The sequence below is a fragment of the Meles meles genome, chromosome 5, assembly GCF_922984935.1.
Source record: "Meles meles chromosome 5, mMelMel3.1 paternal haplotype, whole genome shotgun sequence".
Classification (NCBI taxonomy): domain Eukaryota; kingdom Metazoa; phylum Chordata; class Mammalia; order Carnivora; family Mustelidae; genus Meles; species Meles meles.
In genome coordinates this window covers 64,675,780-64,691,946 of record NC_060070.1, presented here as the reverse complement: position 1 = coordinate 64,691,946, position 16,167 = coordinate 64,675,780, and the positions used below count along the sequence as shown (strand labels likewise).

The window sequence follows — 16,167 nt, the reverse complement described above, 5'->3', positions numbered from 1 at the left end:
CTCTGTGGCTCTATCTTACGCACTGTCTCTAAATCAGCACAATCTCGGGCCTGACCAAAGTAGCTTTTGATAGTAATAAAATCTCATTTAGGGGCTTGGCCTAGGGTTCTTAGACAGAAGCACTGTTTTTCACGTTGCCTTCCAAGTTGAAGTTGGTTTACCTTGAGACGTCCCGGCGAGGTAGTTGATTCAGTTGCTATGGCGACACTCCGGTTCCGCCTCCGGGCCTGCTCGAATAGCATGCTGGGAATTGTAGTGCGTTGGAAAGGACACTCACCCAGGGGGCGGAGCAGCTTCCGGAAAGGGGGCTGAGTTTCCCGTTCCTTCCTGTACCACCATCCTTTAGCCCTCTGTGTTTCTGGGCCACAGAACCCAAAATAAAAGCCCCACTATGAAGTCTTCCTTTCCACATCCACCTAAAGTACAGCTGAGGGTAGGACAATGGAAGCAATGAGGTGTCAAGGCCGGAGACCCGAGCCACACTGGTGGGGCAGGAAGAGGCGAGGCTCCCGCCAGGGGCACAGAGGCTCCGCCTCCTTACGTCATTTCCGTAAACAAAAGGGGCTGTGAGGGCACAGGGTCCGGGATGTGACCCCGACTCAAGCTGCAGCAGTAGCGTCGCCGGCTGCAGCTGCGACAGTGGCTTCGGAGGCTTCGGGGTCTTTGCAGTTTGAGAAAGAGGACCCCGATCCTCTCCTTCCTCAGGTATGAAGTGGAAGCAGAAGCTCTCTGGCAGTGTCGCGTTAGGCCCTTTTAACCTACTACCCTGGCCACTGCTCAATTCGGGGAGCTGAAGGGTCACCGCGGCGGCTGACTGGGGAAGGGGAATGAGGTGAAGTCAAGAGGGATTCCTAGTAATCCTGTTTGGAGGCTGTGGGTTCCTGGAAATCAAAACCCGTGTGTGAGTAACTGTGAGCAGTCTGCGAAGGCCTTCCTAAAACATTCCTTGCTACGTGGTGTACAGGAAAGATTTCGGTTCTCTTGGGGCAGAGATTTGCCTTTCCAAAAACAGATTTCGAGCCCTGGCCCTTCGGTACATCGTAGTTTAAACCACTGTTGGTTTATTTGCATTGCTTTACTTGGTAGGGTTCTTTTCCTTTCTTTTTCTCGTATCACCAAATATGTTTCAGCATCATTAAAATCAAAGGTTAGTGTGTTTATGTGTTTGTGCAGATGCTTACCTCTTTGTCTCTGTTCAGCTACTTATTAAAATTCCATTGAATTTGTGTTGCATGCTGAAACAGTGCAAAAATGCCTATTCTGTTACTAAAAATGTTTCTTAAAGGAAAAACTGTTAGCCAGGATTTGAATGGATTTTCACTTGGTATCTGGAATTAAAGACTAGTCATTATAGCCTTTCCTTGAAAACCTTTGCTTCTTTAGAAGTATCATAGCTCCAGTTATAATTGTCTAGAGTCAGCCTGAGCCAGGTGAGCTGAAATGGTTTAAATTCCAGTGCTGGTGGCACTAAGTTTAGACAATAGCAAAAAATCTGGTTTCATCAAAATTCTCAATTATGTTAGGAGTGTAATCAGTGGATTTGAATCTTTTGGTATAGTCATAGCATAGTTAGATTCAACACAGTGTACACAAAAAGGGCTAATACTGCTAAGGCGCTTTACAGCCTGATGGGTAAATAGCCATGTAAATTTCTCAGCTCATGATACATGAAACAATGTAATTAAGAATTTCATAGTGTGCATAAGTAAAAAGAAAATATAGAAGGATATTTTTAGATAGATGGCTGTTAGGAAAATAAAGCTGGTAAGTACATGAAGTAAAGGGAAAAGATTGGATCTGTGTTGTCTATGGAAAGGCCAGCTGGAACTTCACAGTGTAACTTTTTTGATGCTAGCAAACCTAAACATAATAATACAGTTTCATGTATCCTCGGGAATAGGAATTATTCAAAATAATCATGGAAGAAGTTTAATTTTATAGAATTTCAGTTGATCAAGGAACTGGAATCAGTATTATCCCTAGGCAGAAACTGAGTTTCTGCTTGGTGGTTGAAATAAGGTTTCTAGTTATTAGTTAAAATGCAGATACCCCTTTCATTTACACATCTGTTTAAATCTAGTTGGTTCTTCTAAGAACAGATTTTAGCAGGAGATTTAAGGACTATCTAGAGCTTGAGTCAGGCTGAGAATATCACATGGCTTTTTTATTTTTTTTTAATGTATTGTTCCCCTTCTATAATGCAGGCTTTTTGAGAAAAGGGACTTTGTCATGTTAACTACCATTTTCCCAATATCCAGAATAGTACCTGGGAGGTGGAAGAAAGTAAATATTTGTGGGATGAGTGAATTAAAAAAATGGTGAAAAAAATTTCTAACAGGTAATTTTGCTTAGGGTTTTTGTATATACAGCACAGTAGGTTAAACTTAAGGGCTTCTTATTTTAACTTTATCTAATCACCTCTGAAATTCTTGATATATTGGTATCAGCCTATGAAGTGGGTCTTCAAACCCCTTTCAGTTTTGCATATTCTAGCCTGTATGTATCATTTTGCTGTATTTCCTTAGGTTTTAAGAAGCTGGCCTTGGTGCAGTAAGGAACTTAGAACAATGGAGGAACGGAAAGTGAAGAGGAGGAGTCCTAAGTCTTTTAGTGCCCACTCTACTCAGGTTGTTAATGCCAAAAAAAATGCCATTCCAGTTAGTAAAAGCACAGGGTTTTCAAATCCTGCATCACAGTCAACTTCACAGCGACCAAAGTTAAAAAGGTGATTTTTTTTTCTTTCATAATATCACAGCAACATGCTATCAAGGTAAATACTAAATCCAGTAATTCTTATAACACTTTTTTTCTCTTGCTTAACTTTCAAAACAGTTGAGGCACATATTATATGTGATTTAGAAAAAAAAAATTATAAAGGTTACAATGTGTAGGGATTAGAACATGCAGAATGAATGATTGGCTTGAAGGTCCTTACTTAGTCTCCTATTAAAATAGACTGAGTGAGAAAATAGACAAAGTTGATGCACTAGCCAGAAAATGGAACAAAATATACAGGTTTTTTTTTTACTTAATTTTTTTAAATGAACATATAATGTATTATTTTGTTTTTTTTTTTAAACTAAGCTGAGTGTGCTTTGGTAATTTTATTTTTTTAAAAAGGGTGGCTTCATTGCTGTCATAGAAATAATTCATATTTATTGTAAAAATTCAAACAAGAAAAGTTCAAAGAAGAAATGTAAAACCACCTAGAAGTAACTCATTATTAATATTTGGTGACCATCATTTGTCTTGAGGCTCTAAAGGAAACAGGAGCAACAAGTTTAAGTGTGATATATAATACTACTGTATGTATGTGAGCATTCTGTAGTTTTAGATATTTGGAAAGCAAGATAATATATGTATCTTATATGTACTATATATATGCATAATTCTATCTTCTTAAAGATACTCATATAAATTAATGTTTGTATTGCATCATCTTTGCAGAGTGATGAAAGAAAAGACCAGACCTCAGGGTGGAGAAGGAAAAGGTGCACAACCGACTCCTATTCAGCACTCCTTCCTCACCGACGTCTCGGACGTTCAGGAGATGGAGAGAGGGCTTCTCAGCCTTTTGAATGATTTCCACTCTGGAAAACTTCAGGCATTCGGTAAGCCATAGATATTTCCCTTTTGTTTTTCTTTTCAAGATGTTTGCATCCTATTTTTTTGCATTTGTTTTGCCATTTCTCTTAAAAGTATCATTTTCTTTTATTTAAAAAATAGAGTCCAGAGGCATAAAATGCAATCACCCTAGATTTCATTTGTCGTGGTTTATAATTTATCTTCGAAAATTTCAGGAAAAAGGGTTATTTATTTATTTATTTTTGAGAGAGAGGTGAGAGAGGCAGAGGAGAGGGAGAGAAAGAATCTTAAGCAGGCTCCATGCCCAGTGCCGAGCCCCATGCAGGGCTCGATCTCACAGCCCTGATATCAGGACCTGAGCCAAAATCAAGAGTCAGACGTTTAACCAACTAAGCCACCCAGGCTCCAGGAAAAAGTTTTTTTAAGAAGGGAGGGTTGGTTGAAATGTTAACGTAGGATTGCTATTATGGAATAACGATCCTGAAAGTAACAAATAGAAAATATTTTTCAGGGGTGCCTGGGTGGCTTAGCGGGGTAAGCCTCTGCCCTCAGCTCAGGCCATGATCTCTGCTCAGCAGGGAGCCTGCTTCCCCCTCCCCCTCTGCTTGCCTCTCTGCCTACTTGTGATCTCTCTCTGTCAAATAAATAAATAAATAAATAAATCTTTAAAATAAATCTTTAAAAAAAATATTCTTCATGAGTTAAATAGTTGAGACTTAATGTTTTGGTTTGAGAAAGTCTTAGGATCATTTTTATTTACCCTTTTAATCCGAAACTTAATTCTTGTCCACTATTCCTTACTTTTGAATTTGAAGAATCTGATTTTCTTGTTCTTCGTGAATCTGGAGAACAGTTAACTGATTGTCCCATTAAGAACTCTGAGTAGGTAGTTTTGAATATGAGTTCTCAAAGTATGTAGTCAGTTTTGTACTCAGTTTGCAACTTACCTTATTAGTCTTGTCTGATAAAATTATGTACATGTATTTTGTGTAAAGCAGTTTGAAAATTATTGGATGCACACATGAAGAATCTCACACAAATGCATAAATGTCATCAGCATACATGCTGGTTTTTTGAAGCCACCAATAAAAGGGTAAATAACCAAATAGACAACTGGGTAGAGGGCCTAAAAAGAGCAATTCAACTGCTGAACAACCACAAATGCAATAGTAATACAATAAATCTCACCTCATACCAGCAGACTGCCAAAATTAAAAGACTGGTAATACCTGTTGCTGGTGGAATGCAGAGAAAAGAGTTCTTTCATAAAATGCTGATGACACTAGAGGGGTCAATGTTTGGAAGTTCTTTTCTTTAACTCTTCTCGTTAATTCTGCCTGGGAATCAGTGAGCCCTTCATATCTACCAGCTCATTTTCATCTAAAGGAACATTTTTTCTGTTAATTGATTCTACCTCCATCTGTTCCTTTTTATCCTTTTGGAGCTTCTATTCTCGTGTTGGTTCATGGTTCTCACCTGGATCCCTTATGATTTCTGCTTCTTTATATTTTTAATTCATATTGTCCCCCTCTTTTCTCTCTATGTATGTATGTTAAAAATTGATGCATTTATATGTGCGCCAGTCTGTACGTATGTACACACACATACACACACGCCCCTCTCTTGGGATATTTCTTCCACTTGACCTTCCAGATTACTACTAATTGTTGAAAAACAAAGGAAGTACAAGATATTTTCTCAGAAATATCAGACTTTTAAATATCTCAGAAATATCTGACTTTTAAAGGATGACTTAAAGAGCTGTAACTAGCTTCAAAATTATCAGTAGTCGGGGTGCCTGGGTGGCTCAGTGGGTTAAGCCTCTGCCTTCAGCTCATGTCATAATCTCAGGGTCCTGGGAGGGAGGCCCACATTGGGCTCTCTGCTCAGCAGGGAACCTGCTTCCCCCCTCTCTGCCTGCCTTTCTGCCTACTTGTGATTGCTCTGTCTCTGTCAAATAAATAAAAAAAAAAATTATCAGTAGTCAACATAATATTGTCGATTTATGAAGATGATATAAAGCTGGCTGGAGGAAATTATAGTGTAATATACACGAATTCCTATTGATTCAAGATATATACTTCAAGGGGCGCCTGGGTGGCTCAGTGGTTTAAGCTGCTGCCTTCAGCTCAGGTCATGATCTCGGGGTCCTGGGATCGAGTCCCGCGTCGGGCTCTCTGCTTGGCGGGGAGCCTGCTTCCTCCTCTCTCTCTCTCTCTCTGCCTGCCTCTCTCCCTACTTGTGATCTCTGTCAAATAAATAAATAAAATCTTAAAAAAAAAAAAGATATATACTTCAACTTTAGCTGAGCTATAGTATACCTCTGAGAAAACCAAGGTTTTTTAGAAAAAAACTTTAGTATCAAGAGGTTGTAGAGACTAGGGGCACCTGACTGGCTCAGTCAGTGGAGCATGCTACTCTTGATCTTAGGGTTGTAGGTTCAAGCCCCACACTGGGTGTAGAAATTCCTTAAAAATAAAATCTTAAAAAAAAAGAGGTTGTAGAGTCTATAGTTAAAGTGTATGAAATATGTAATATGTCATGTACTATATATATATTAGCTGCCCTGAAACAGATAATGCCACCTCAGAGAACTCTGGTCAATAAATATTGTAAAACCTGTCCTTCAGCAGTTAAGCTGTCTTGCATTACTGAGTATACAACTGAAAATATTACACTGTGTTTCTCATGCATCATAATATTCTTCATAAATATTTTCATTTTTATTTCTTAAAGGAGGCATATATAATTGGTGGCAAAATGATTCATGATTGAATTTTTTTTCATGGTTGAAGTTCTTATAGGAGTCTCAAGGTTACTCATTATTGTAAAATATTAGGTCACTCAGTTCAAATGGCAGTTGTCAAATTGAAAATGATTAGATGACGCTATTGCTTCTAGAAATGATATTACTATCAAAAAAAGAACTTTGTTTACCTAAGGGATGATTTTGGGTATTAGTTGTTTCATTTTTCTTTTAATTTTTGAAAGATTTTATTTGTAAGTAATGTCCACCCCTGCCACGGGGCTTATATCATAACCCTGAGACCAAGAGTCGCAGGCCTGCACCAGCTGAGTCATGGTTTTGTTTTTTACAGAATGGTTTTGTTTTTTTGCAGAAAATCTTTCCTATTTGATTTTCTCAGTGCCCACAGTCGTTTCTTAGATTATTATTGTTTTCCTGTGAAAACAGGATTTGATTTGTGATTATGCACAGAAAATACGCAGTCATTACCAATGTAATTCACCACAGAAAGAAAGCTAATTTCCTGTGAGCACCTTGAGTTTAGAAGTTTTTCCTCAAGGCTGTTAGTTTGAACTGTCCTAATCTTTATTAATGTTCTGGGATGTTCCCCCAGGAAATGAATGTTCCATTGAACAGATGGAACATGTTCGGGGAATGCAGGAGAAATTAGCTCGCTTGAATTTGGAGCTCTATGGGGAGTTAGAGGAACTTCCTGAGGATAAGAGAAAAACAGCCAGTGACTCCAATCTGGACAGGCTTCTGTCTGACGTGAGTAGAATTCTTTTTCTTTATTCCTTCTTTCATAAAAATTTTTTATTAAAAGAAAGTTCATCATTTTAATCATTTAAAGTATACCATTAATGGTTTTCGGTACCTTCACAGTGTTTTGCAGACATCACTACTGTCTAATTACAGAAGATGTTCATCACCCCCTAAAAGAAACCCTTCTCCCTTCTCGTCATCCCTTAGCAGCCACTCTACTCTCTATGTGGACGTGGCCTATTCTGGATATTTCATATAAAGAGAATCACACAATGTGTGGCTCCTTATGACTGGGTTCTATCACTTAATGTAGTATTTTCAAGTTTCACATATGTTGTATTCTACCCTTTTTTTAAAAGAAATATATTTCAAAAAATTGTCGTATTTGCATCTAAGCATATATTCTGAGAATGCTGGCAAATCTAAAAGTGAAAGATTCACTTCTGTCCATATATGATAAGATCTTAATATATAGAAGATCCTGATGTGATAGATACATTGTATGTTATTCACTCAGATAGTGGTTACTTATTTCTAAATACAGAACTGTATTTGCTATTTAAGGTAACTTAGTACATGCTATGTGTATCAGCTTGCTACAGCTGCTGTAACAAAGCACCATAGATTGGTTACCCCAGAAGTTTCTTTTCCACAGTTCTGGAGGCCCAGAGATGGTATCAGCAGGACTGGTCTCTTCTGAGGCCTCTCTCCTTGGCTTGTAGATGCCCATTTTCATCTTTAGATGGCATTCCCCTTTTATCAGTGGGTGCCTATGTCCCGTAAAGCTACTAGTCATACTGGATTAGGGCCCACCCAATTGACCTCATTTTAACTTACTCCATGTTTGTAAGACCCTATCTCCAAATACACTAACATTCTGAGGTATTGGGGGTTAGGGCTAAAATGTATGAGTTTGGGGAGGACATAATCCCATCTATAACACTGGTATGGTTCTTACTAAAGGTATTAATGAAATTGGTCTCTTTAAACATTTATTTGGAATAAAAGAAAAATTGGTACTTTAGTTTCAGAATAGTTTCCATATTCACTAATGACAAAATGTTTAATTTCTGTTCCTTCTCTTTATCCTTTGAGTAACTAAATGTGCAGGAAATGATATACCGATACTTTCAATGTTTCAAGCCTGTGTGTTTATTTTACATTTACTATGTTCAGTCTTACAAGTATTTCCTTCTACTAGTTCCTCTTAATAAATAAATACAAGCTTGTTTTGCAGTACATTTAGGAAAGTGACTATGGTATGGTGAGAACACTGAATTTGAAACCAGAAAGCTTTTGTTTAGTCTGGGGTTTGCATTTCAGGTATATCTGTGTAACTTGGTCGATTTAGTTAACATTTCTATAACTTTGTTCCTGTAACATTTCTGTAAAATAGGTATGATTAATTCTACATCCTGAAAACTGAATGATATGTGAAATCTTTTTGTAATCTACAAAGGTTTTAAAGATTTTGATCATGAAAATGTCAACTTTTTAAAACTATTAATAGAGATGATTATAATTATTCATGATTTTAAGAATCCCTATAAAACTCTAGTTTTTATTATCTGGTTTCATTCTCTTCTCATATATGTGTTTAATAAATGCTAAAGGTACTTTATAATTATTTTGTATAAGTGAATTTCCTAGCCTGGAAATTTTTGGAAAGTTTTTTCAATATTTTACTTTTTCTTTTAAAGAAAGCTTAAATGAAAAATAGTTTATTTTAAAATATGTAAACAATGACCTACTTAAGATATTTTTCTTATAAAAATTAAAATTAAATTTGTTTCTTTGTGTTACAGTTAGAAGAACTGAATTCTTCCATGTATCCTTTTGTCTAATGTCAACAGTGAAAAGTTTACACATTTTTTTTTTTTTATTTATTTGACAGAGAGAGAGAGATCACAAGTAGAGCAGCAGGCAGAGAGAGAGGGGGAAGCAGGCTCCCCGCGGAGCAGAGAGCCCGATGTGGGGCTCGATCCCAGGACCCTGAGACCATGGCCTGAGCTGAAGGCAGAGGCTTAACCCACTGAGCCACCCAGGCGCCCCAAGTTTACACATTCTAATTCCAGTGAATAGCTCAATCAAGTGAACAAGGACACCTACTATTATTTACTGGAGCCATTTCTCTTTCCCTTTGGTTTCCAAATGGAATTTTTAGTTGCTTCTGTATGTTGCCATTTTGTTTGTTTCTGGTTTGTTCTGCTTTGCTTTGTACTGTTTTTGGATTTTTAAAACAAATTTTAAAAATATTAATCAGGAGAATTGAGGATTAGGCTATTGCCATAGAAATTATTTGAATCTTGGATTCTTTTTTTTTTTTTAATTTAAATATTTTATTGATTTGACAGACAGAAATCACAAGTAGGCAGAGAGGCAGGCAGAGAGAGAGGAGGAAGCAGGCTCCCTGCGGAGCAGAGAGCCCGATGCGGGGCTCGATCCCAGAACTCTGAGATCATGACCTGAGCCAAAGGCAGAGGCTTTAACCCACTGAGCCACCCAGGCGCCCCTGAATCTTGGATTCTTAAGTTAAAGAGTAGTTGGATATGCAAACATAAAATGCCATACGTAATTTACTATCATTACATAGAACACTTTAGATGCATATATAAAGTGTATTATAGGATTAGCTTAAGGGAAAGCACCAAGGCATATGTAAAATATTCAGGTTTTGACATTTCAGTTTGGAGCAATTATTTCAGGAACTATACAAAACGTATTTCTGGGCAGAGATGCAGATACAATGTGAGATATATAAGAACAGTAAGAAATGATTCTGCCTATAAAATCATTTAATTTGAGAGTTTAGTCCCTTTGGACTAAATAATGAGATACTAAAAAGGATACTGGTTGTGGAGTCAAGAGATTTGATTTTTGAAATTTGGTTTTGATACTAATTTTGGGTAAATTGTTTAACATCTCAGAGTGTCCTCTGTAATATGGGGTAATTGCTACATATAATGATGTGTATATGAAATTTTCCAAACTGTAGAATATATATATATATTTTACCATTATTGTTAATAACATATACTGGTACTAAATGCTAAATTATGGGGCGCCTGGGTGGCTCAGTGGGTTAAAGCCTCTGTCTTCGGCTTAGGTCATGATCCCAGGGTCCTGGGATCCGCATCGGGCTCTCTGCTCAGCAGGGAGCCTGCTTCCCCCTCTCTCTCTCTGCCTGCCTCTCTGCCTACTTGTGATCTCTGTCTGTCAAATAAATAAATAAAATCTTTTTTTAAAAAATGCTAAATTAGGGGCACCTGGGTGGCTCAGCGGGTTAAAGCCTCTGCCTTCAGCTCAGGTCATGATCCCAGGGTCCTGGGATCGAGCCCCGCATCGGGCTCTCTGCTTAGCGGAGAGCCTGCTTCCTCCTCTCTCTCTCTCTCTGCCTGCCTCTCTGCCTACTTGTAATCTCTATCTGTCAAATAAATAAATTAAAAAAAAAAAAAATAAAAAATGCTAAATTATGTAGTAACAACAGTGAAGAATTAGAGAGGTATATACAAATCTAGTAATAAAAATCATTAATCTTACTTAAGTACTTACTACTTGTCAAGTATTTTATGAAGGACTTTGCATGCGTTTTCTTATTTGGTCCTATCCTTGTAAGTAGGTGGTATTATACTTAATCATTGTACAGATGAAGAAAATATGGTTTTGAGAAGCCACTAAATTGTGGGAGACATTAATGTAAAATATCATTACCAAGAGGGATTTAATTTGAGGATTAGATATGAGTTAATTATGAGGCTTCTCTTAGTAGTAGTTCCTAGTTCTTTTTTCTTTTACTTATATTCATTCTGATCTCTCTATTCTATGCTTTATATTCTTTCTATGCATATGATACATCAGTATCTCCTATCCTCTGAGTTTTTGTTTAACGTTTAGATTTACTTTTCTTACCACTTGGCTTGATTCAGTCACCACGGTTGAACAAGGCAACATGGTAGACTACAAGAGCATGGGCTTTGAATTGCTTGGTTTCAGATCTTGGTAAGCAGGTGTGTAGCCTTGAGCAATGTTTGGCAACCCTAGTTTCCTCATTTGTAATAATTGTTCTCTCTGTATTCAGACTTTCTCCTCCTAATTTCCCTCTCTGTCATCAGTTGCCTCTGTTATTTCAGTCTCCAAGATTATTTAAATTCCTTCTATGACTATACCAGACATTGCTACTCATGGCACTCTCTGCCATTGAACCTGGATGTGGGCAGGAAATTATTGCCATTTATTAATTGTAGTTAGTTTTCAGGCATCATCGGCTCTGCCTCTTATTCTTTCTTCATTCCTCACCCTCATCACTTTATTCCATAACCTTTCAAATTTCTTCTGTTCCACCTCTAGTGCTGCACTGTCTAATATGGCAGCCATTAGCCATGTAGCTACTGAGCAGGTGAAATAGCTAATATGGATTGAAATGTGCTAGAACTATAATTTGTATGTCTGATTTTAAAGATTTAGTGTTACAAAAAGAATATAAAATATCTCAATATGTTTTATAGTGATTCTATGCTGAAATGATAGTTTTTTGATACATTAGTGTAAAATATATTTTAAAAATTATATCTGTGGCTTGCAGTGTGTGTGTGTGTGTATATATATATATATATTTTTTTTTTTTTTGGACAGTGCTACTGTAGACTTTAGACACCATGAAATAATTCTTCCTAAAAACATCACTGTCATCTTGCCATTCTTATTTTAGACTAAGTTTTTTACCATGTCAGACTTTCTAAAGACTCTCAGTAGTATGATCACAACCTACATATCCTTTTATATTTTTCATTGCCGCTAAGCTGGTTCTGTGGATACCAAAGAAGACATCATGTTCATGCTCACTGTGATGCCTTTTTCAGGTTGTACTTCCTACCTAGAGTTGCTCTGCCCCCCGCCTTCCTTTATCAAATAACACCAAAGCTGTCCACTTCCATAAAGGATTTTATCTGTATCTCAGACTAGCATTCTGCCTATTTCAGTATCTGTTGATTTTTGTATATGTTAAATCTCAGCTTTCCAACTGGACGAGAATGTCTTTGGCAATACTCATGTCTATGTATTTTAGCAATTTCTGCCATGTGTATCTTGCTTAACATTGAATTGTTCTCGGTGTATCCATAGCATTGTTTGAATTGGGTCTTGAAAAAATAGGTAGCAGGTGGATCATACAGAGAGATGAAAGAGGAAAATGAAAGGCAATGATAAGAAGGAAAGGGAATAGTATCTGCAGGAATTCCATCCTGTTTCCAATCTTCTTAAAGAATAATTCAGAAGATTATAAGAAAAGATTTAGAGCTATAATTTTATTTTTGACCTTTACAAAGAAGTTGTTTTCCCAAGGATAATAAACTGGTGTTGTCCTCTCAAATGATTTTTTTAAAATCTGGTAAGTTTTCATGTTTACCTCTTATTAGTTCCTTACCATGAAAATAATTCTTGCCACATTAAAATAATTCTGTGCTCTACTAGAACGTGGAACATAATCTTGATTTAGTGACTATTTTTAAGTCTTCAGATTTTGGATATAGTATAATTTATATATATATATAATATATATATATGTATAATATATATTATATGTATAAAACTTTACTATGTTTAAATATTGTCTTGTTACATTCAGGTTTTTCAGCGACATAGGCACTTGCCCTTTAAACATATTTCCTTTATTTTAATAACTCTTTCTTAGCTCCTGAGTGTAATTTCCCATAATTTAAAAGAAGTCCTCATTACAGAATGAAAATCTTCTTAACTGATAAACTCAGACAAAAACTACATTTGGCTGATGCACAAGATGTTCCAAATACTTCTACCAGCTAAAACGACATGTGGTTGCTTTCTTGTGGCTTGAAGAGGAGCAGCATTCGTTACTTTCCCAGCTGAATCCAGTAGCAGAATCACCTTCCACAATAAGGAATAAAGTGATAAAAGTGCCAGTGCAATGATTGTTTTCACTCCTGCTTTTAGTAAATTTGACTCGCTGCTATTCATCCTAACTGGAGCCTCGGCCTTGTTGAAGGCTTAATCAGGTTGTGCTGCTGTGCTTTCCATTGTTGCCTTATGGGGGTTATACTTGAAATGCATTGTGCAGAATGTTAATAATAGGGCTGAAGGTTTCTCCTTCCTGAGCTCACCAAACTTATTCCCATGTTGCTTATAAGTTGATGATGCACAGGCTTTTTGTGGCAGCCCCACTGCAGTTTACGTTAGACAATCAGTACACACACTGGTGTTTTCCAGTGGCCAGTGACAACAAAATGGTAAATGAGTATTTGTGAAATTTGCTATTTTTAATAAAGTGATTGTTTTAAATTGGTCTTTATTGTTTTGTTTTGAAGAGCCCTGTAGTCTTTCAATCTGGGGATATAAGAGTTCCATCCTCCAAAGTACACTGTGTTTATAAAATATTGGGTTATGTCATTTTCTTCCAGATTTTGCACCTTGTGCACATTTCAGTATTGGTGTCAGTCATGAAAAGAGCACGGGCTTTAAAGTCAGACCTTGATTTGAATCCCTATTCTGCCCCTTAGCTTTCTATTCATGCACGTTTACTTTGTTTCTTTGGGTTTAACTTTTGTTTTTCATCTAGAAATGAGATTAACAACCAATTTGTACTGGTTATGAGGAGAAAGTAAAAAGGTGTGTATACGTTGCTTATCATAACAGCTAACACCACTAATACACAGCAAACATCAGTTTAATTGCCCATTTTACACAGCTTTTTTGAAATAATTAATTCATACACCATAAAATACACCTTTTCAAGTGTATAGCTCAGTGGTTTTTACTGCATTCACACTTGTGCACCCATCACCATAATCTAATCGTAGGACATTTTCATCACTTCCATCTTTTCAAAAAGAAGCCCATTGGCAGTCACTCCCCATATCCCAACCCCCCCAGCCATTTGTAACTAGTAATCTACTTGCTGTCTATGGATTTGCCCATTCTGGACATTTTGTATGAATGGAATCAAGCATGGTTTTTTATGACTGACTTCTTTCACTTAATGCAATATTTTCAGGGTTTCAGGGTTCATCTGTGTTGTAGCATGGATCAGCACTATATATATATATATATATATATATATATATATATATATGGCATGTGTGTGTGTCTATATATATATACATATGTATATATATAAAACCAGATCATTTCCTATTGTGTAGATATGCCACATTATGTTTATTCAATCATAGCTCAATTGCCTTCACATTTTAGAAGAGGCCCATGCTTCTTCCTTGTTTCCAAGATAGAGAAACAAGCACCTATTCGGGGATGGGAGGGTGAAAATCATTGAATGATACAAATCTTGATTTTAGTAATTTTTGGCATTCTGAGTTCAAAGAATTGACCGACTTATCTAGTGGGTCTTTTTGATACCCCTTTTAAAAATGAGAAAATTAGCAGAACGTTAAAGACAATCTTCTAAACTTTTCACGTGGGTTGCAAAATCAGGGATTCCAGGGTGGGGAAATGGTATTTCAGAACCCGACAGAGCAAAAGGAAATTTTGCCATGTGACGTGTTTTTCTTGGATGGGTCCTGAGACAGAGTAAAGCAAAAACTGGTTCCTGTGGATTAGCGACAGAGCATCAAATTGACCTTGTTTATTCATTTGGTTTATTTGCCCTTTGTGTCAAGGAGCCCCATGGGGGCCTCAGGTAATAAAATTTTAGCTTATCTAATTTGTACCCTTTCATACAAAAACATATTAAAGGCAGCAGGAAAAAGGTGCCTGGGTTAGAACAAAAATGTATTAGAACAAAATTATATATTATATAGATGTTGTGTATTCCCTGTAGACAAATTTTAATTCCAATGACTTAAAAAAAAATACTGCCAGAGCAAGCCATTTATCCTATTCTGTGCTGCTTCCAGATCCCTTAAGCTTGTTTACTTTGATTTTGGTTCCTCCTGTATAACGCTAAAATTGGTAAGTATTAAAATAGTCTGAGGATTTGCCAAAGATAATCCCCACTTTTCCCATCACAGGGCTTTAATATTGCTGGCTTCAGCGTCCCATCTCATCTTGGTTGGGGTCCCGCTACCCGGCGTCTGCCCCTCTGCTCCAAGCCTTCAGGGGTCCCACCCTAAGCTTCCCGGGGGACGGGGAAGGAACTGGGCAGGGATCCGCGCGCGGCAGGCGGGGAAGGCGCACACGGGCCAGCTGTCCCCGCGCGCAGGCGCAGGCAAGCCGCGGCCTGGTGCGCGGGGCGGGGGGCACGGGGGTGGGATATGGGGAGGGTGTTGTCGGTCTCCATGGAGACGGCGCCCCGCTGCGGCGGCTAGCTCAAGCTCCTGCTTTTCCCTCGGCGGTGGGAAGAGGAGGCAGTCGCTCCGGGCCCGGTCCCTCGGCCACCTCCGGGAGGTAAAGCCCTTGCTTCCGGGCCGCGCATCTTCTGCTTGGGACCCCACGGGCACGGGCTTCCCCTCGCCACGCCTGCGAGACCCTAAACAGAGCTGAGGAGGACACTGCCACCACCCCCCCCATGACCTTGAGAACCTCCGCAGCCCCAAATTATCCCAGTGGCTCTGGGGAGAAACAAAAGCAATCTGCGTAGATTTGAGTTGGGCGGTGGCAAGGGAACTGAACCTCCTCCAGAGCATTCATCTGGGACAGAAATCGAGTCAGGTAATATATTGAGCACTTTGGAAAGCACTGATTTTCTTTCGACCCCAGACTGGCTCACATCAACGCCTCTCTTTCTGCCGGTTCTTAAGTTCTCACTCTCCTACCCTGGAGTCCCCGCTGCGTGGGGAGTCGGGTGGTGGGGTGGGTGTAAGGGAAATACAGACTCTGTGGTGAATACGGTGCCTGGTTAGAACTGCATAGCTCTAGGAATTAATATTCTAAGATTTGATGAACAGGACAAATAATGACATATATATTTTTCTTTTCGAAAAATATTCATGCTGCGCTTATTAATCATTCTTGCCATAAGTATCAGAACAGAATATCCTGACATCATCCCTATCCACGTTCAGCACAACCCGGGGCACTGTTTTCAGGCCAGTCTTGATAGTTGTACACCTTGGGAACCTCAAAAATCATGCTCTAAAACTTATTTC

General features: G+C 38.2%; 1 protein-coding gene across 2 annotated transcripts; it reads left to right on the top strand.

Moving 5' to 3' along the window:
* Window positions 1-551: 551 nt before the first annotated feature.
* On the top strand, window positions 552-13,399 carry CCDC28A (coiled-coil domain containing 28A). 2 transcript variants are annotated; one of them, XM_046006693.1, is made up of 6 exons: window positions 552-705; window positions 2,526-2,725; window positions 3,448-3,611; window positions 6,945-7,099; window positions 8,899-8,921; window positions 12,859-13,399. In XM_046006693.1, exons 2-6 carry the CDS (start codon window positions 2,568-2,570, stop codon window positions 12,911-12,913), a joined length of 555 nt encoding a protein of 184 aa, XP_045862649.1. In that variant the 5' UTR covers window positions 552-705; window positions 2,526-2,567; the 3' UTR covers window positions 12,914-13,399. The 2 variants fall into 2 exon arrangements, with proteins under 2 accessions (XP_045862649.1, XP_045862650.1); XM_046006694.1 differs by lacking the exon at window positions 12,859-13,399 and adding an exon at window positions 9,156-9,449 and having other exon boundaries at window positions 8,899-8,960.
* The last annotated feature ends 2,768 nt before the right edge of the window (window positions 13,400-16,167 follow it).